At 42.1% G+C, this 19999-nt stretch overlaps 1 protein-coding gene across 1 annotated transcript in view; it reads left to right on the top strand.

Moving 5' to 3' along the window:
* KIF26B (kinesin family member 26B) overlaps window positions 1–19999 on the top strand; it is a 295671-nt gene that overhangs the window by 253477 nt on the left and 22195 nt on the right. The window contains exon 11 of the mRNA XM_054197213.1: window positions 19691–19853. Within this exon, the coding sequence (XP_054053188.1) occupies window positions 19691–19853 (163 nt within the window). The remainder of the gene's footprint in view (window positions 1–19690; window positions 19854–19999) is intronic.

The following is a 19999-nucleotide window of genomic DNA, read 5'->3' as shown; positions in this document are numbered from 1 at the left end:
ACGCACAATGTATTACACTCTTTGCAGGAGTGGGTGCTCTCCCTGATTGAAGTCTCTCTCCTGCTGTTGTGCCGTAGGCAGCTTGCACAGCCTGCAGCTTTCCCAGGTCTCCTGCCTGCCTTCAGCTGGAGCTCCAGAGGGCAGGGCTCTCACATAGCTCCTGTGTCATGTGTGCTCATCCCTTCGGGCAGCTCAGACTGTACTAGGCACCTGTGCTGTTCCACTTGGAGACAGCCAGAGAACAAACGAGGGGAGCCACATAGAAGGTGAGCTGTTAAAAGCACCTCATCATCCCTGTGGAAGTGGGACCTGAATCTCCTTAGAGCAGTCTTTTAAGGATTGCACACAATTTTCATGTCTCCCTCCAGCTATAAACAGAGAAGCAGAATCTTTTGTGCTCCTAGACTGCGTTTCCTATCTCTTGCAAACAACAGTTTTCACAGGCTCCATGTGATGTGCTTTGAAGTTACACGCCTGTGCAAGAGGACAGGAATTAGATGCAGTATCCAGATTTGCTACCCGGTTGGCATGTACTGCATAACAAAAAAAAAAAAAGTGTTTCCAAAGGTACAGTGTTAGAGAAATAACTGCACTTTTTCAGAGAGGTAGAGAGAGTATTCTAGGAGCTCTGTGTACTCAGTCAGACCCTGCCGACATGCACCTCCTGAATCCTGCTCATCTCGCTCATGTGTGGACATTGCTGGAGTCATGGAGGGTAGTTTCTCTCATGTCAAAGGGAACTGAGGGTAACTGCAATAGTTTACACTGCCCAGGGAGGTTGTGGAGTCCCATTCTCTGGAGATTTTCAAGACTCGCCTGGATGCAGCCCTGAGTAACGTGCTCCAGGCAATCCTGCTCTAGCAGGGGAGTTGGACTAGATGATCTCTAGAGGTCCCTTCCAACTTTGAAGATTCTGTGATTCTGTGAAAGAGCAGCTGATGGAGGACCAAATAAGATTTGACTCTGAAAATACATGTGTGTGAGAGAACCAGTTGGCACCCTATCACATTGTGCTCCAGTGAGATTTGTGAAATGCTCCTGTTTTTTTCAGCCGAGGGTTGAGGCTGCTGACTGTGAAGCGTGTTTTACAGAAAAAGTGAGGGTGTGCTTTGGTAACCTTAGGATCTTTGCATCATACAGAATATAAAATAAGCCTGTTAAGCTGGTAAAAGATTTTCCTTTCTCTTGTTCGGTGACTACTGCCATTTTGGATGGCTATGTACTGTGTAATGGCATTACAATCAATGGCTTTTGTTGGTTTTGAGCTACTCTTGATTGCAGTCCTCTGTGTCTTCCTTCACCTGGAATCATTTTTGTGTGTGTCAGATAAACTTCAAGAAGATTACACAACTGGCAAAGTCCTTTGTGTCCACTGGCAGATGCTGTGTCAGCTCTCCTCATGCTCATCTCAGCCCAACAAGCTCCATGGTGAAGAGGGTGTTGTCTGGGGGAAGGCTCTGGCTGCTGTGAATCTGAATATGATGCTTTGGGTCTCTCTACTGTATGTGCTCCCAGGGGCTGTCACCTGTCTTCCCAGCAGGGTCAGGGCTTCTTCAGGCAGGGACATGATGCTTCTGTGGTGCTGTAGCAAAACTCCTTTCTCTCTACTGGTATCACAAACACATCGGTTAGGTATACTCTGAAAATTGAAATGGATTTTGTCATCCTCCCAAGAGAATTCATAGTTTTGCTTAAACTTTTCTACCAAACATCTTTTTTTCACAGAGAGATAAGACAATGAAAACAAAGAATTACAAGCAAGACAATAAATTGACTATTGGAAACAGATACCACAATAAGGTTTTCTTTAAAAATTGCGTCATTTGATTGGAGAACGATTTACGTTGCTTAATATGTAAGATTTTGAATTTTCTCTGATAATGCTATTAGATCACACCCATGCAAAAGATAGTATAATCCCTAAAAATACATTTTTAATTCCATTGGCCAGGTTCCATCCATCAGTGGTGCTTTTCTGTGGAGCAATACCTGATTCTTTTAAAGAATCTCAGCTTCACGCTAGTAACTGTTCAGATGCCTAATCAGAGGGCAAACTCTGCTGTTGCTAAAGGTATCCCTCGCTGAAGGCCAGAGAACAATAGATAACTGAAGAGAGTAACAACAAAACACCACATCTTCTCAACAGGGAACATTTAGTTGTGGGCTATGAAAAAAGAATGTTGCAGGATGTGTATGAAATTATAGTAAGGTAATATTCAACTCTGGCAGTAATAGTGTGGGTATGTGAGAGTCATTTTGACTAGCAATTACACATCTACTTCATGCATTAAACAGCTGTGTTATCTCTATTGAAACTAACCTTAAGTTCGGAACACAAATAACTTTCCTAATAATTTTATGTTCCTATCCATACAGATATAAAACCAATAACTGTATGCTTCATAAGTATTACCAGTGTGTTGCTTCACCTTAATTCATCTCCCAGAAATATAAAAATCCAAATGTTTCCTACTAATATCTAATCTGTAATCCATATTAAATCTAATGAATTCTATATTCTTCTCTGTGTATTATCCATTAATTGTGCCAGTAACTGCAGCTTCATATAACTTCCTTTTTAAAACTGCAGAATTTGGAAGTACAATTCTGTTGTGCCAGAAGCCAACTAATAAAATTTAGCAATGACTATTGTCTTAAATACAAAGGGACAGAGTTAAGTATTCTATGCTGGCATTATAAATTATATGCTGCCCATATGACCTTTAACTGTATTTTGCAGTATCTGAATGTGAGAGTAAGTTCTCCTTGGTAAATCTTATAATATGCAATAGGAATATGTGCAGTGTTTTCTCCTTCTGGCTCCTTTCTCATAGTAAATGAATGTCTCCCAGCCCCACACTCTGATTATGTTCATATTGAAACATTTCTGGCAGTTAAATCTGCAAACTTGTGCATATTTAAGTGTACGTATTTGGGAAATCTAGAAATATGGGCAGAGAACGGCAAATCTTTACTCCTCTTGCTGTGCAGGTTCCAGTAAGGGGAGTCCTGAGGGATTCTTGCTCCTAAAGGAGCAAGGTTCTCTGCCACCATATTTAGCGAAAAGGTCCAGCTTCTTGCAGATCAAAGGCTATGCACTTATTGTCTTAAGGTCAGGGCTAGGTGAGAACTCACCATACTGTCTTCTGCCATTAACCAAGTTTTGAAATGCACAAGTATAGACCGGCAATGGATGTTTGGTTAATTTATTGACATAATTTGGTTTTCGAGGCATTAATGTGCATTTTGACCACCTTTATTTTTGACTCATTCAGAGTAGGAACCGGTAAACACGGGTATAGGTATTGCTGAGTGAATCTCGTACTCTTCAAAAAAGAAACTCCAGCACAGTTAGATTGCAGGAAATGAGATAGCCCCTAAATGGGATCTTGTGCTGCTTCTCAAATATATCTATGATGGCTCTCAATCTGTTTATATTATTCATTAAATATAGAACTTTTATATCCCACGATGCCCTTAATTTACACAAGCTTTAGAGAGTGTGGATCAGATATATTTTCCTACCTGTTCCTACCTACCTCTTCCCATTTTTACTCCTTTCACTCATTAACAACTGGTAACATTATGAAACATCCTATTATTTTCCTTCTTTATCTCCAATATATTTCAGAAGTAATTTTTATTTATCATATAGCTTTGGCAAAAAACTGTTGAAGCACTCATTGTCACTGCTGCAGTATCTTTAGTCCATGATTATTAAGAATGTGAGTTCTGGCTGCAGTTTCTCAAATACTTTCATAATCTCAAGCAGGTAGGAGAGAAGGAGGCAAGCATAACTGGAAGCACATTTCTGATTCTGGGGCTTTCCAGGGGCCCAGCGCCCCATGTTAAACCTTTCTGGAGGCTTAACTGGCAGCAGGCATCCCAGCATGCTTGTTGGGCCACGCTGCTGCCTGACATCTCCACAGGACACAATTCACAGTGCTGTAACCCTGTCCCTGACACGTCCCCTCTACTAGCAGCAGTCACATCCTTGGCATTTCCCTGTGGTAGACTTGTAGGTGATCCACAGGAAATAGTGTCTTGACTGCTGTCTCAGTGACTGTGCTCCTAAACATTCCCTGATACTATATATAATGGTGGGAAAGGTCTAGAGATGCGTGTAGCTCTCACTCTTTTCTGTTTTCTTTTATGTTTGCCAGATCGGAAATGGAATGATACATTCTGCTGTGCTAATTGATTAAATGACATCTATCATAACATAAAGAGATCAAACACGATTATTTTTAGTCCTGTATTACAGTTTAAAGCTCACAATTCTGCTCAGATCATTAGTGTACAATTTTCAGATGAGCTAGCCAGAAGGTCCCTAAATAAAAATTAGTAGAAAAGATTAGCTAGGAAAGCTAGACTGGTAATGAGCTGTTGCACTATGGTAACGTGCTAGGTTTATAGTTCATATCTAGCCCTAATCAGTGATAAGTGCAAGTTGTCAGCATTTGATAGCTAATTGGTGTTTCTTGGAATTACACTGCAACGAAAACACTGAAATGAAAATAAAGTTTTTCTTTATATATGACGAGTTAAGAGTTAATTATAAATGCTTGGGTCAAATACACCTCTTAGCTACACTATATGCAAATCTGCTGCACTGAGGGAAGTATAAACTTCTTTGGTCCCTTTTGGGTCATTATTACTTTTTTTTTAAACTGGTACAGTAGTGGCTTTGAAAGCAAGAGGACCCTTAAACCATTGGCTATGTATTTAATGTCATATGTCACACACACAAAAAACCCTAAACCCGAAATACTGGAAAATATTAACAATGCAATAATGACTTGAACTCTCCCAACGGCCCATTTGTTATTGATTGTATTTCCTCCGTGTTCATTGGAGAACTGCTGTCCTCCCACAGAATTAATTGGACATAAAATCATAAGGTGGATCTGAAAAATTATAAAGCAGGAATAATCTAAGCCACAGGACATGAAAGACTTAAAAGCCTGGCTAACTTGACATCTGTGAACTGAGATTTTTGTCATCGCACAGCTATAATTAGGAGGCTCTAATCACTCTCATAATGCTAATATGGGAAATGTCCTGTCTGTCCTCAGTAGCTGGTGGTGGGAATGACTGCTATGCGCGATGTCGTGCTTCAAAACTGTGAAGCCTGACAAGCTCCGCAAGCAGGAGTGACTCTGACATGTGTGCTCTGAGAGATACTTAGCCACCTCCTGAGAGGCTGAAGCATACACAATCAGACCACCTCAGTGCTAGTCATCCAAATACATTTTTTAATTGGCCACTTAATTGACCATTTCCAATCAGATTTTACACAGGCACAGGCCTTCAGATCTCGGAGGTCCCTGCAAGGCTCCTGGGACTGGGAGAGGAATAGAGCAGAAGCAGGCTGGGCCATGAAGGTGTGAAGCCAGCAGTTACGTGCTCCATTGCGTGCTGGCTCGCCACCCAGCTGAGCCTAACACCAGCCAGCCAGCACGTACAAGCCAACAGGGAGAGAGGAAGGAGCTGCAGCTGGAGGAGATGAGTAGGTGGGATGTGGTAAGGTGGGGTCATAGGGACTGTAGAAGAGGGGACAGCAGAAGTGTAGGAAATGGAGGAACACAGAATCCAAACCCACAGGAAACTAGTCTTCATTAATTCTTCTATTCATAGAACAACTTGTTCATTTATTCAGATCCTCACCATTTGAAATGCAATTAGATTAATATATTTTCCTGCTGAGTAAAATTCATGCAGTCAGCAGACAAACCCCTCTCTAAGTGATTTGCTCATCAGTGTGTATGGAGGAGGAGGAGGGACAGAGAGAAGAGAGGAGCTTAAATGAGTTCACTGCTAGATTGTCTGAATTAAGTGATCAATTTTTATTACTGTAGTAGCTGCAAAAGTTAACACTGATGTTAAAAAGTCACACTACAACAAAAATTCAGTATTAGCATTGAGATGTGAGAGGAAAAAATCCTGAAGGCCTGAGTTAAAACTCACTTTAGAGTAAATCCAGGCAACAGGTATTGTCTTCTCAGAGGGTGAGCCTTGAAATATCTTGACTGTTCCCAAGACAGGGAAATCTGGAACAGCTGTCTGTGCATTTAAATTCAACACTTCTGCCAAAATGGGGATACATTTGGATACAACCTTCACTCTCCATTTTATGCAGACATGATACCTAATGTCAGAATTTCTAGGTGAAAGAACAGTGGTAAACATAATCTGTCTAGACCTGAGTAAATAACTGAATTGGTGTCTCCTGAGAAATTACTAGTGAAGCTGAAGAAGACAAGGAGCTGTAAGATGCATCACATAGTGAAGACTGATGAGACAACAATAGCTAGCATTGAAGTGGGTGCTATCAGAGTAGAGGGAATGCCACCAGGGAAGTTCTTCAAGGACCAGTTTTGGGAGAGATTTTATTTAGTGTTATTACCAGCAGCCTTGGCACACAAAGCAGGAGCACGCTAATCATAGTGGCTGGTTATACAAAGCTGAGAGCCATCATCCGTACAAAGGAAGATCAGAACATCAGATGGGAACAGCTGTGGGACCTTGAGGGCTACCATAATAGAAATAGCACTAATGCAAGCGCTTGCCCTGATGGACTGCTGACTATTTCTACTGGAATCTGGGAGCTCATCAGCTAGAAAGGGGGTGGTATGAGTGTGCTGATTTAGGCATATTGGTTAATGAACACAGGTGTCCACAGCTGACGTAACAGTGAGAAAATAATGAAGTTTGAGCAGGCATTAGGAATGAAAACAGAAGAATAGTAATGCCCTTAAGCAAGGGGCTAGCAGTTCCTCTCCTGGATGCAGCTCTGGTCACCCATATAGATGAACGATGAATTCAGATTGAAACAAGTACAAGACTGGCAAGGGGAGCAGGATAGCTTTTAATGTGAGAGAAGATTAAATGAATTTGGCTTGCATACCCAAACAGAGTTAAGGAATAGAGAGTGCACGATAAGGAGTGTAAGTGGTGTCTGTACATGTGGCAGGAACATTCCTGTTCCCGGGGAGTGAGAGCAATGGAAACCAAAGGGCTGTGTTGGAGCATAGGCAAATAGAGAAGTAGGTGGCTTTCAGCATGCCACTCTGAAATGGAAGTGTGTGTGGGCAGTGCTAGGAAGCCCTAATATTTTTAAGGATGGGTTTTCTAAATGCTTAAGGTTTCTCTGTACTGGGTAGGGGCAGGAGTTTCTTCTCACCCCAAGCATCACCTTCGCTTTGATGACATCCCACAGGGATCAGGCTCACACGACCCAACAATGCATTTCTTTTTCCTCCTTCTCATTCTGTGGTTGTTGTCCATGCACTCTCATTTACGGAATGACTGCCTCTCTTCTTGGCCTCTCTTGTGTTTCCAGACACACTGACAAGGAGTGGGTTGATTGGACGTTGAAAAACATTTTTCGCCACCCTTAGGAGCAGGCATGTGGAGGGGATGCAGCAAGGAGGCTGCAGGGCCTCACTGTAAACCACTATAACCTAACACCAAGAATATAAGCATGACCATACTGAGTCAGGTCAAATGTCCTCCTAGTATCCCCTCTCTGCCTAAATTCAACATCAGATGCCAAGGAAAGAGCGTAAGACTAGAATGAGTACTTTGTCAAAATATTCTTGCAGCCTCAAGTATTTTCACCTGCAGGAATTCCTGAGCTTCTGCAGTGGCTTTGTAAACAGAAGGGGGACCTTCCGGGCACACTGTAAAGGAGTCCAGTTTGAGGCTTTCTGAAGACGGTTGAAGGTTGAAAGGAGCTTTTTATGTAAGACTGGCTCAGCTTGTCTTTGAAATTTTATTTTAGTGTTTCTGGGATTTTGAACAGCTAACTTGTTAAGAGATATATTTTTATTATTTCAAACTAAATACATACAAACATCAGTAGTTGTATATTACTTTCTGGCACTCACAAGCCTGTTCTAATTACGAATCTTGTGGAGAGGCAGCTATTAACATGGAAATACTCAAATTTACAGTTGATTTTCTGGGCATAATAGATACCTATCAAACTCTAAAGCATGCTCTAGTTACCTCAGGTAAAACTGCAAGCTATGTAACAATTACTAAATGGCAAGTTTAAAAGAGTTTCTTTCCTTTGCTGTCACAGGCTATTAAGAGATCTCTGAAGCGTCAGAGATATAACAGCCTATTGAGGAACTTGTCTAATTAATGGTATCATAGTCGGCAAAATAAATAGAAGAATCCATTTAAAAGGGGAGCAAAACTTCAGATAACATGACAAATGCATGTGCATCATTAGTATTTTAAATTGGTGCACAGATGAAGATAAATGTATTTGATACAGCCTATCTCCAAATGGTTTAAATAGCAAATATATACACATTAAAATCATTATACATTGATTTGGCCACTTTTACTAACATGCGTAGTACTTTTATGGAGACTGGGGTCCCTCACGTTTTATTTGGAGTCCTCTATGAATAAAGTATGATGGAGCATGAGAGGGGTAAAAGAACCAAACATTTAGTTTTCTTGTCCCTCTCTTGACGACCAACTTCCCACTGCCCTGCAGCAGCTGCTAGATTTGGCTTTATGCTGTCAAAAATAACATCATAAAACTGCCTGTGGTTGCACGTTTTAACTTCAATGCCATGTACTTGACTTCAGAAGGGACTATTTTATTCATTATCTCGTGTAACCTGTCACTAAATCTGTAAAAGCCCAATTCAGACCCTGCTGAAGCTTATGGGAGCCTTTCTGTAGCTTTCAGTGACAACTGGGTTCGGACCACAGTGCCATGGGTTTCAGTTCATAAAATCTCAGTTTTGGAGCTTGTTTTCAGATATCACCAAAACCGGGCATGGATAGAGAACTTTTCATCTATGATCTTTAATTGCCATGCAAGATCAACAGCATCACTGTTGATCGCATCTCTAAATCAGCCCATTGTGTGAGTAGCTCAGGCCATCTGTGGATAAAAGTTGTTGCTGTCTGATGGCCATTCATTTTTATGTGAAAGGAGTTTTTGGTCTCTCTCCAGTTCCTAACAAATATAGAGGCCAAGGACTTGCAGGCCAGAGAACGCTGTGTTCATCAGATTCTGCAAACATCGTTGCAGGTGTCTAAAAAACTTATTTTGACCCTGAAACTATATATTGAATAGTAAATAAATGGAGTCTGTGAAATGAAACCAGCTTTCTAGACCATTTTGCTTTTTAAAGAAGATAAGCGTAAAGGAGAAGCTCAGCTTTCTCACACTTCTCAAAAGAGGAGGAATGTGTAAAGTTAGACAGCTAAGTCCATACTTAGCCACTTTATTACTTACTCAGATTTTTAGGAGATGGGCATGCATATTGTCTAGGACCTGTACACATTGCCTGTCCATGCCAATACAGTATTCTTAAATAACAGTCACGGTTTTTTAATTCCTAGATGGTTTGGAGCCAAGCAACTGAGCTCAGTGTGTCCCCCACTGATAAATGGGAGATGACAAACAAAAAATTCCTGTTTTGGAACTTGCTTCACCTACTTGATTCCCATCCTAGGTTAGCACATCACTTGGCTGTTGCAAAGTCCATCTTCCTTGCTAATGGATAGGGACTGCTTCTTTTAGCAGCTTTTAGCAGTTTCATGCTTCTCTGTGAAGCAGGATTTGGAGCCATATATGAAAAGGAACCTTTAAAAGGTAATAACGTGATTACCAAAGATGGAAGCGCGACTTGAGGCTTCTGACTATTTATTTTGATTTAATGATGTTAGTTTAATACTTTCACAGCTTTACTTTGTGTTTTGACAGCTTATAGTCAGGACCCGCTTTCATATGAGTGTTTATTTTTTGGTGTATTGATTTAAATGAACAGTTCTGAGAGCATCAGCATGGGGAAAATTATGTTTCTAACAATTTGTCTCTTAATTTTGACATCCAAAAGGGTATAAATACTGGCTGAAAGTTCCTCTGTGGTTGGGAATTTCTCTCTTCTGTGTTCTTTCTCTGGTGTGTTCAAGAGCAGAGTTAAAGGACTTTCAGTCTTGTTTCTGTGGGACCACTAATAAAATTTCTTTCCATCCACCCAGCCATCAATTCTCACAGCATTTACAGAGACTTACTATCTTTGAGGCTTTTATATTATTTTCTCAAATTTTCTTCAAATTGGCTAACAGGATAGAAGTTTATTGCTGGAGGTGATGAGGCAAGCTTAGGCGCAGGTGCACAGGCAGTATGAACTCTTAAGCCTAAGTTTCTTTGGGAATACATCTAGGAAGTGGCATAAGATGAATTGTATAATTTTCATAATATTAATGACAGCTGAAGTCTGCCTTCTTTTTCCCCTTTTTCCTTTCTGCACAGGAGTGTGTGCACTTTCACAGCCTTCTGCTATATTGCTGTGGGCTGAAGGCTCTAGGAGGTCAGCATATAAAATCTTACTTATCAAAATGTGAAGTATTTTGCTGAGTGACCTTCCCAGTTTCCTGGAGATGTCATCTATTTACACTAGTAGCAGTGCCAAGTGGAGTGGTTTTTAAAACTGAACAGCAGTCAATTTATTTTCAGGTACCACTCCATTTGGGATTGCAATTAGGATAACTAGAGCTGCTCTCCAGCACAGGAAACTGGGAAGGTCATGCTGCCAAATCGTTGGCATCTTGATGAAGGAGTGTAAACTACTGCTGTCGCTACTGCAGATCAAATGAGCCTAACCAGAATGAAGTAATTATGAAATCCTCCCAAAAGATCATGAATATTCATGGATCAATTACAAACATTTGAAGTTAATTTTCATTTGAGGAAATAACCCGGGTGTTCCACTCTCGCTACATATGGATCATAACACTCCTTGCAAGCAAAGGGCAAAGTGCTGTTGCTTGCTGCTTGGGCTCACGGGTGCTGCTACGTGCGCAGCAATGGGCTGCCTCCAGCCGGGCAGCATGGGAGTGCTCAGTGTGGCAGCGAGCAGCCTTACTGTCCCCCCTCCAAATCACCGTGCTGTCATCACCAGAGAGGCAGCTGAAACGGTCATCTAGCTGCCTGCAAGAGTTGTGCCAGTCTGGTAGGCACGTCCTTGTTTGCAGTGCCCTGCCCTCTCTGCAGGGGCTGTCACCGATGGTGGCTCTTCAGCACATGTGACCCCAGCAGATGACACTGGCAGCGAGGCCTTCTGAAAAACAATCCCTTTGCTTAGCCTCTTGAATGCAGAGTGGAGAGTCTCGCTTTAATCAGCCTACTGCTTGGCCCTGTGAAAGCGGCGGGAGCTGGGGGCAGCAGTGCTGCAAGCGAAGCTGCTGAGCAACAGGAGCGGATCCTGCTCTTCATGCTGATGGAGGGATGTTGGAAATGCCCTTGCTGGATATCGTTGCTGTGCTCATGCCAGTATTAGCCATCAGGGTGGCTGGTGTGAAGGTGGTTTCCAGAACGTGTCCTCAGCAGATTGTCAGGGGATGTCTCCTCATGCTTCCTTCTCACTATGTATTTTCCCCTATTGCTGCCCTATAGGCACAGGCACTGGCCAGCCACTGTCCAGTCCTTCCCTTCCCAGTGCTCCCACTGTGCTGCCAGGGTGCAGGCAGCCCAGAGAGCAGCAGGCAGGCTCCTAAGCTGCTCCAGTTGCTATTCAGCAGCAGATACGACTGTTGTTTTCTCATATAAAGCAACCAAATGGCTTCACAGAGATAAACTGAGCCAAACTTGTGGTTGCTGTAATGCTTCCAAGTAAGGGGCCAAACAAGGAGGGGTATGGGGGGAAGGAAGGCTTTTTCCTTCCCTTTGTGAGTGTAGCTTGATAGAAATTAGCTTAGAGCCTGGCTACATGCAGAGTCCTTAAATTATTTAAAATCTGGACCATTATTGGTTTTAACTGTGGGGATTTTTTTTCTCCTGTAAATCACAGTCTATTTGCTGAGCAGGCTTTCTTAACCAGTGGCTTTGCTGGTTTTGGGGAATCTGGCTTTAACTCCAACATATAGTTGCTGAGCCTAATTAGCTCCCTGGAATAATTGAGCTTCTGTTTTTCAGCTAGAATTTATTAGGAGCTGGCACTGTAATGAGACAGACCACTAGGATCCTTTTGCTTTTTTATTATCTTTGAGCTTTGTTTGTGTGTTTTTAATGGTTGCGTGTGAATGTGCTGCAGGTTGGAGTACAGAGGGGAGAGGGATCATTGTGTCCATCTTCAGTGCAGTCCTCTCTCTGAAACCATCACTGGTCTCCAGTAGAGCTGCTCTCCCACCCCAACACTTGCTCTTGCTGTGACTTCAAAGTACCTCTGGATCTCTGAGCTCTCATTTGAGTAACGTGTTGACCTGTAAATAAGGGGTTATGTTTTCAGTTTGATATTGCCAAAGTGCAAAGTGCACCTGAACCAAACCACATAAATTCATGTAGCTGGGGCAAAGACTGCAAGGAGCTTTTTTGTCTCATGAATTATTTAAATAAAGCCCGTCCTGCTTTAGCTCCACTGGTGGCACAAGGCAGAAATGAGAAGATGGAGGGGCCATCTTTCTCTGTGCTTCCCCAAGGCTAGTGTAACGGTGTGCACTCAGACCTGGGCTGGCAATGTCAGAAACCATGCGCTCTTTGATACCTAGGTAAAAGTGGAGCAGGAGTGTGATAACGACTGCTTTATTGTGTGAGATAGTTCTACTATGGATAAGTTCGGTAAGATCAGTCAGCAGGACCTCCAAAGACACTTTATGTCATTTTTGGATAACATACTCCTTGGCCATTTTGTAGACCGCTGAAGTTTTGTCAGCTTTGGGGTCAACTTTTATACAAAAGCTGCAGCTCTTGAATGAGCCCATTTATGGTGAGAGGGACAGTCTGTTTCAAGGAGTCAGTGGAGCCAGAGCTATTGGGACTCTGTCCTTCTGTCATTAATTTTCTTTTCTGTCTTTGGTGAAAATAAACAAAAGATGCTATTTTGTGCTTCTGCAACATGGTCATGTGTTGTCACAGGCAAAAGGATTGTTGGCAGTATGAAATTTGCATAGTTAGACTCTTAAAAGACAAGAATTATAGGGGGGAACGCCCTACAATTTATAAACCTTTTGTAATACTAGAATTCAAGTATAAGTCCCTGTTATCCCATGCTTGGATGCAGCAACACCTTTCTCCTGCTTTTGATTGCTGCAGCGTCACATTCCTTCCAGATGTGATAGTGATTTTCCCAGTACATGAACCTTTCTGAATTCTAGTGTACCTTATACTAACTGCAGTGGCAGTGGAGATTTCCACTTTGCTTAATTTTCCCTTTAAGGCTAGTCAGCTTCCACCTGGAACAAGTTCATTATTTCCCCAATGCCTCATTTCACCAGGTGAAGGATTCCCCAGGTTAAAGGTCCAACACGTTACCCATCTTTCTTCAGCTGCCTCGCTTCCTTCTGCTAACAAAGCCAGGCTTACATGGCTGAAGCATCACTCCACATGGCCTCATTTTCCCTGTGCCTACACACGTTTCTCCCATTTCCTCTTTCCCTCTATCAAAATTATTAACAGAAAGGAAAGACACAGCTAAGCAAACTATACTGGTTCATCATGAACTCAGCTGTTACACACCTGTAACATCCGCTATTGGGTTTGTGCCTTTTACGCTATAAAATGTCCTCTGTAGAGATTATTTCCATGCAATAAGTGCCAAAACCAAATGGAGTATTTATGTGATTCCCTCGTTATGCAAGCATTTATTACTACGAATAAAGCAGTGCATCAGCACGAGGGAGCAGAGTTAAGACTTCATGATCAAAAATAACTACCATAGTTACTGAGATTTTTCCTTTGACATACCTCTATAAATAATTAGATTACAAGACACCTGAGGGCATACATAGTCTGATCCTGTAACAGTAACACCTTGAGGGAGTTCACAACTTTCTCCTTTTGGCCAAGTGCCTAGGAAGACACTAAGGTATATGATTAATAGAGAGCACAAACACACACCCTTGCAAGTCCTAAAGCTTAGTTATAATATTGTATTGTATCCCCGGTGGAATGTTATTATTTCTATGCCTGATGGTGCTGCTGTTGTCACTGAATAGCCAAAATCCTCATAGCAGTGGGGTGAGAGGCAGGGGGAGACAAAGAAAACATTTGTTATTAAGTTGGGGGAAAACAAATGAAACAAAGCATATAATAGGATTGGTTAAATAATTCCACAGAAAAATCATTATTCCAAGACTTCAGCCAGATCTTCCTCTCCAGTATTCCCTTGTTTTGTGGAACAGTCTTGTGCTTGCCCCTTCCATACAGAGAATGAGATGCTGGGCAATGAAGACTCCTCCGAATTTCCTGACCGTGATATTTATTCTTATTGCTTCATTTTCTATTCATGAATTCTATTTTGCAGCCCTAAACAAAAGCAATTACCATTTGCCTCTTTTCTGCATAGCTCACTTCAAACACATTGCTCACACGGATTCTCGTAAAGCTGAAGGACCTAACAGAGGAAGATCCAGGGAGGCACTGCCCATGCCATGCCCCCTCACCCTGGCCTGTGCCTCGGCTATGCAGTGTGACGCAGTCAGCCCTGCCAAATTATGGCGGGGTTATGGGGTTCCTCTGCTGGGGATCAGTGAGCAGTCAGGGGCACGTGAGCAGGGAGAGGGGCGTTAGAGGTCAGGCAGTGGCAGTGCAGGATGTTAACGGGAGCAAGAGGCAAGGAAAGAGATTAGTAATGGGAGTGGGTCTAGCAATGACACTAAAGACTGGCAAAGTCCGGTGTAGCTGGTTAGACCACAGCAGGATGAAGTGGAGGTACCTAAGTGAGGAGCCGGGAGTGAAGATCGTGGTATGGGAATGAGAATGGGTAAGCAGGTCAGATGAGGAAAGGCCAGGATAGTCACTGATAGAACAGGATTGTCGGATGAGAGAATAACGTGGCAAAAAGGATGTGAACACAGGAGAGCACAGCTCTTCTACGGTGTAGCCATGCTTCTGAGTCTCACTGTTTCTCTACGGGGAGCTAATACTAACAAAACCTCATGGTAAATTGTGAGTCATGTTCCGCTTCTCTATTGCTTGTCCATACAAAAGGTGGCAGCCAGCTGCTGCTGCCAGCTGGCCAGCTAGTTCAGCAACTGTCTTTTTAATACGTAGGAAGGTTCCAGGCTTGCTGGTGTCTCATTGAAGTGTAAACACAAATCCACATAAAGTTACATAAAAATATGTAATAAGAGCATTCAGATTGTGAAATCGATCACTACAGGGGCAGGAAATGCCAAAATTAAGGTTGTCCTGGCACACTTACTCTGGCCCCATGGGCTCTGTATTGTGTTGTCTTTGCAGTATTTCCCCCCGGCCCCTAAAATTATCTTTTTCAAGGCAGATATAGGATCTGATTTGGACATGAATCAGGACTATACAGCGATCTGGTCGGTGTTGATAAATTCTTTCTCTAATTTGTAGCAGAAGTTGGAAGGCATATGGAATATGGGATGGAGGGCTCTGGAAGAGAAGGGGAATATTTTGAAGGGATCTGGTACCACCTTCATAACCGGCTCTGTCAATGCGTTCCTAAAAATTTTGGGTGATCTATTAGTTGTATATTCCTGGTTTTCTGGGTACCCAGATTGAGAATCAGCTGCCTCATTTTCTCTGCAACGGAAGTCAACATTAGCTGTACTTTGAATACTAAAGACTCTATAATGATCAGTACTCTGAAAGATCAGTGCTTCACACCAAACACCAGTACTTAGTGAAGTCTTCACTGCTGCAGGTATTATCAGGAGATTCTATACCTCACCTCAGAGGCATTCATCAGCTACTGCCTTGATGAGATCCACTGAAAAAAAAGGGTCTTTGAAGAAATCAGCCATTCTGGATTCAGAGCTGAGTTTGTATAGTCCTAACAGTAGATAAGGCACAACTCCGCACATTAAAAGGCAAGGATTAAATGAAAGACTGAATATCTTCTTGTTCAGTGAGCACTGTTTATCCTGTGCAGTGATTGAGGCAGGGGTCTAGTGGAAAAATAGGATGCAGTCATGAAATTAAAGACTTTGACTTTAAAAGCAGGCACGTAGGCAAGTGGGATTTAGGCAGTGCCCAAGAAAAAGTATCGTGATCTTCATTCACCTAATAAAGGATTCTCTATTGTTTGAATCTGAGTATAATTAATCATTCATAAGGAAGGAAAATACAGACATGTGTAAGAGAAGCATAAAGAGATCTATTTTTCCTTCTTACTGAGCAAGTGAAAGGACTAATTTACACTGATCTCAGTTTGCATGGTGAAGTCTCAGAAGAGAAGGAATAGAGAACCCTGCGTTCACTGCAGCACTGCCAAGTCTCTGGTTTGGGGAGTTTTAATACCTGCTAGGGTTCCTTAGTGGTAACTGTTGAGAGACTCAGAAGATAGCACTATGAGTCCTCCAGTAGCTCCTGTAATGTGAGAAGGTGGGAATACGGAGGAGATAAGGGAAGAGCATGGAGAAGAGAGAGCTCCTCTCCACGTGAAGGGCTGCCATCCATGGAACAAACTGGAGACTTCTGCCTGGCAACCTGCACAGTTCTTCCTTTATGGGCCCTCTGTATCGTACCTGCTGATATATTTCCTAGAGATATTTGTGTTTAGTTTCCTGCCCCTAGGGCTCCTGCCTCTGGACCTTTCCAGAGATAGAGCTTTGCATACTTTATTTTGGAGTTTTACCTGTATGGGATGTATGAGTAGTATTTAGTAGTATTTTGCTGTAGCCATGATGATCTAAGGAGCTAGGCAAGAAAAGGTTTACAAGTAATGACAATGTATTTTATTAGATCAAGTGATGCGGTTAGAAAACAGAGGTAACTTTTAAGTACTGAAAAGGCTGCAGAATGGACTTTGGAGTCTAAAGTGTGGTATCCTTCTGACCCCACCTTCATTTTCTCTGTATTATATCCCGATATTCATGATGGGCTATGGTAAATTTCCTAAACTATAAAAACATTAGTGGATGGGATAGAAGTACGTTTAAAATTAAGACAGGTATATAAAATTGGGTCATTGTGCTGCTCTGGCATATCATTTTATTGGTCGTGGAGCAGAACAGGAATGGACCATTAGCATTCCTGAGGATCTCCCCTTTGCTATAAAGACATTGGTGCAATTCACTGTAGTGCTGTGAGAAATTGGGGACCTTCCACAAACCAGCCTCTGTTTAATACAGGGAGCAACGTGTACCCAGGAGCACCAGCCCTTCTGTGAGCTTCTTCAAAATTTCATGTGTCTTAGTTTAGTTTGCACAGCCAGAAAATCAACAAAAGTCTTCCTTCTCAAAGCTCTTCCAGTGCAGAAGTGCAGAGCTTCTCTTTGGAAAACTTCTGCTTTCACTGGAAATTTTGCTGTTGCAAATATCAGCTCATGAATCACCTAATGAAACAATGCAGAGCCTTTTTTTTTTTCAGGCTGAAATGCTATGTCAGCATTCAGAAGAACAAAGCATCTACTTTGTCTCACACTGTCTGTCAAGCAAATTTCAGTGAGACATCCAAATATTTTACCAATATTTCACTTGATGAGGATAGGGTGAGTTAAAAATTAAGCCGCACGTTTTTGTGTTATTATGTTCTCTTTGATTTTCTTTCTTTCCTTTAGAAGTTAGATGTTATTGTGAAAGATCAGTGAACCATGAACAGGTGAACTTGTCTTATGAAAATGTCCAGAACAGACAAAAATCCGTGCTTAGCAAATTTCTTCCTTTTTATTTTATTTTTCAATGTGCAGTGCTGACATGAGGCTAATTATTTTGTCTGGGTGCAAAGTGAAGTTGATAGTCAAGATGCAGACAGTGCTGAATGAGTGAACTCTGAAATTATAAATCGCTGTTGGCTGGGCGTTTTTGCTGCTAGGTGTCAGGCTTTAATCCTAAACAAATCTGCCCTTCAGTTCCTATCTGATATATGTCAGAGGATCATTTGAATTATAGAGTAGGAATTTCCTCTGTAGCGTCATTCTTCTTGCAAGTGTGTATTTCAGTACAAGGCAGATGGCACAGATGATTTTATATTCATAATGCATATACCTCTAGGAGAGCCATGCTGCAGTGTGCTGATGCTGGCTGCATGGGTTATGTGTTCTCAGGAGACCGACATGTTCAGAATGTATTCTTTTGCCCTTTCCCCTGTCGTCTCATGTTTTGCTATGATAGAAGCACTAGGAAATGAAAGTCTTGTTATTGATTTCTGTGCAGATGTTAATAATTTCCGTGTGACTCTGCATTGGAGTGGCAGTAACTGATGTACAAAATTTGACATCTTAATTATTCCTTGATGGAGAGGAGGACCACTAACCTGAGATACAGCAGCCTATTAACTCAGCATCTGTGGATTCAAAGCAGCCTTAGGTCACAAGTGAAATGAGTGAGGCCATCTCAGTGTAGTCTTTATGGACACTTGTTTGTTTCTCAAAGACACCAGACTCTCTTCAATGTGTCTGGAGCAGAAGGAAGCAGAAATCCTGAACCAAAAAATGTTTTACTTTCAGTATGGCCAGCCTAGCTGAAATCGCAAGTACTGGAAATCTCAGGAGAAGCACTATTTATGAGCTCCCCAGCCCTCTTGCTAGATGCATCAAAATATGCATCCAAAATGCTGTTGTTTACTCAATTAAAAGAGAGGTTCAAGAATTTTGGTGTTTGTCTGTCAGCCCCACCCAGTAGGCATAGCTTCAGTTCCCAGCAGTTGCAGCTTTATGGAGAATTCCCATGAGCTGGAAATGTTAAGTAGACAACCAAGGACGCACACACACCGTAGGTCATTAGGAGATACTAAACAGTGAGCCCCAAAAATCTGATCCCCAGCCACTGAAGCTACTGCTGTCATTACAACAGTGAAAGCAATTCCTTTAGCAACAAGTAAATATCAGGCTGATGCTGTCTCTGCTTTCGGCCATATGTAGCAATTACCCTCAACTTTTAGTGTGTGAGAGGCTCTCTTCAAGAGGATGCCACTTCCCACCTAACTAGCCAGTCGACCTGTGCACCTTGTAGCTAAAGCTCTCTTTAAAAATTGTGTCATGCATTTCTGACTACAGGATTAGATGACCACCACAGAAGCATTATATATGCATTATTATGCTGTTAAAATTGTCATGCTTGACAATTCCTATTCCTAGTCCAGTCACAGACAGCCCCACAATACGGCATCAGCATTTCAAAAGCTATACTATGCTGAACAATAGAGTAAATGGCAAGAACAGAAAATCTGATTCTCGCCTCGGTGGAAGAAAAGATCTGATATGAAAGAACAATTGTGTGAAGTCTTAAGGCTTGATTGTTTTGTATTTCACCAGAATCATCCAAAATTAATTCAAGTGATTTAACTAGTATTATTATTAAGTTATGCAGTGCCTTAGCAGGCAAGAAAAAATTTGGGCCCTCTAATCTAATCCACTACCCTCTTGTCCTCCAGAGCTGGGCCAGAGTTTGCTTGCACACTGTGCACTGGAAAAGGGCAGCAGTTTGATGTTTGCTGCAGCGGCTCCTTAACAGTCAGTCTCCAGTGCTGGTCTGTATCTCTGTATTGGCAGTGGTAACAGTGCAGAAGGACTGAGGCTCGAAGAAGACAGAAAGGAGAAATTGGGAAGTGGAAAGAAGTTTAAATTGTAGTCCAGGGTCTTTCAGCATGCTCAGCTGCAGACACAACATACTGCAAACCTCAGGAAGGAAACTAATTAGGATTCCATTAAAAAGAGGAGAAAAAATCTTGCTGAGACCCAAGTCACATCACGATGGTCAAAGTGGAACCTTGCTCGCTAATGTAGCCTTAATTCATTTTATTTTGCAGAGACAGCAAGCTCACCATGTTGCTTCGGGAGTCCTTGGGGAATATGAACTGCCGCACCACAATGATAGCTCACATTTCAGCCGCTGCGGGGAACTACGCTGAGACGCTGTCCACCATCCAGATAGCATCAAGGGTCCTCAGGATGAAGAAAAAGAAAACTAAGGTAAGACAATGTATAACTCTCTTCTTGCAATGGTGGAGGAAGGAGGAAGGAGGTCCCTAAAGGATCCTTGATTGGGTAGAGCAGCATGTAACAAAATCAGTAATCAATTCCAAAGTGTGTGGGTCGTATGTACCCTGTCCTAGGCA

The sequence above is a fragment of the Rissa tridactyla genome, chromosome 3 (assembly GCF_028500815.1).
Source record: "Rissa tridactyla isolate bRisTri1 chromosome 3, bRisTri1.patW.cur.20221130, whole genome shotgun sequence".
Classification (NCBI taxonomy): Eukaryota; Metazoa; Chordata; class Aves; order Charadriiformes; family Laridae; genus Rissa; species Rissa tridactyla.
The sequence above is the reverse complement of the archived record's forward strand: the minus strand, read 5'-3'. Positions and strand labels throughout refer to the sequence as shown.